We start from the raw sequence: 632 nt of genomic DNA, 5'->3' as shown, positions 1-632 counted from the left end.
GCGGGACACCGGCCGCCAACTCAGGGCAGATCTCGGCCATGCGGGGGACCGAGGGGGGCAGACCCCGGCCCCCGTCCTCCGGGGAGCGGGATGCCCCGGCGGTCGGGTGCCCGCCCGCGCATGCATCCCGCGTGAGCATATCACCTGCCGCGGAACAGCGTTCCGCTCTACACAAACCTGCCTAGGGTCATGCGCCCGGGATGGGCCCTCTGAGCCAGGGTGGCGCGAGATGCTCCAGAACCGAGAACCTCAGCGCGCCTTCGTTTGGGGGGCGGGCAGTGGCAGGGCCGTGGATGGCAGCGCACTCCGCCCGGCTGGAGAACGCACCCTGGGCTTCCTGGCCAGCGGGGTGCCAGTGCTTAGCACCCAGCCGGCCAACACCAGAACCGCGCCCGCGCCCGCGCGCGTCAGCGTCCCTGCATTCGCATGCATCCACACGCGCGCGCGCGCACATCAGAGGGGCGAGAGCGTGTGTGGCAGATGCGGCCTGCACAAGGGGGGGGGGGGGGGCGTCCGCCCGAGGCTCCGGCGCTGGTTCGTTGCTTGGGAGGGGCGGGCGGGACGTAGAGCCGGTCGCGCCAGGGCAGGCTCGAGGGACGGCGCTGGTCTCTGGCGCGATAGCCAGCCCCTCG

At 73.1% G+C, this 632-nt stretch overlaps 1 protein-coding gene across 1 annotated transcript in view; it reads right to left on the bottom strand.

The window, feature by feature from the left end:
- The window catches only part of H696_02240 (hypothetical protein), a gene marked incomplete at both ends in the record, with an annotated part of 1937 nt that extends 1897 nt beyond the window's left edge, over nucleotides 1–40 (bottom strand). Inside the window, one exon of the mRNA XM_009496142.1 lies at nucleotides 21–40. Coding sequence (XP_009494417.1) covers nucleotides 21–40 — 20 coding nt within the window. The remainder of the gene's footprint in view (nucleotides 1–20) is intronic.
- Between the last annotated feature and the right edge of the window lie 592 nt (nucleotides 41–632).

This window comes from Fonticula alba (genome assembly GCF_000388065.1).
Source record: "Fonticula alba strain ATCC 38817 unplaced genomic scaffold supercont2.3, whole genome shotgun sequence".
NCBI classification, from domain to species: domain Eukaryota; order Rotosphaerida; family Fonticulaceae; genus Fonticula; species Fonticula alba.
The sequence above is the reverse complement of the archived record's forward strand: the minus strand, read 5'-3'. Positions and strand labels throughout refer to the sequence as shown.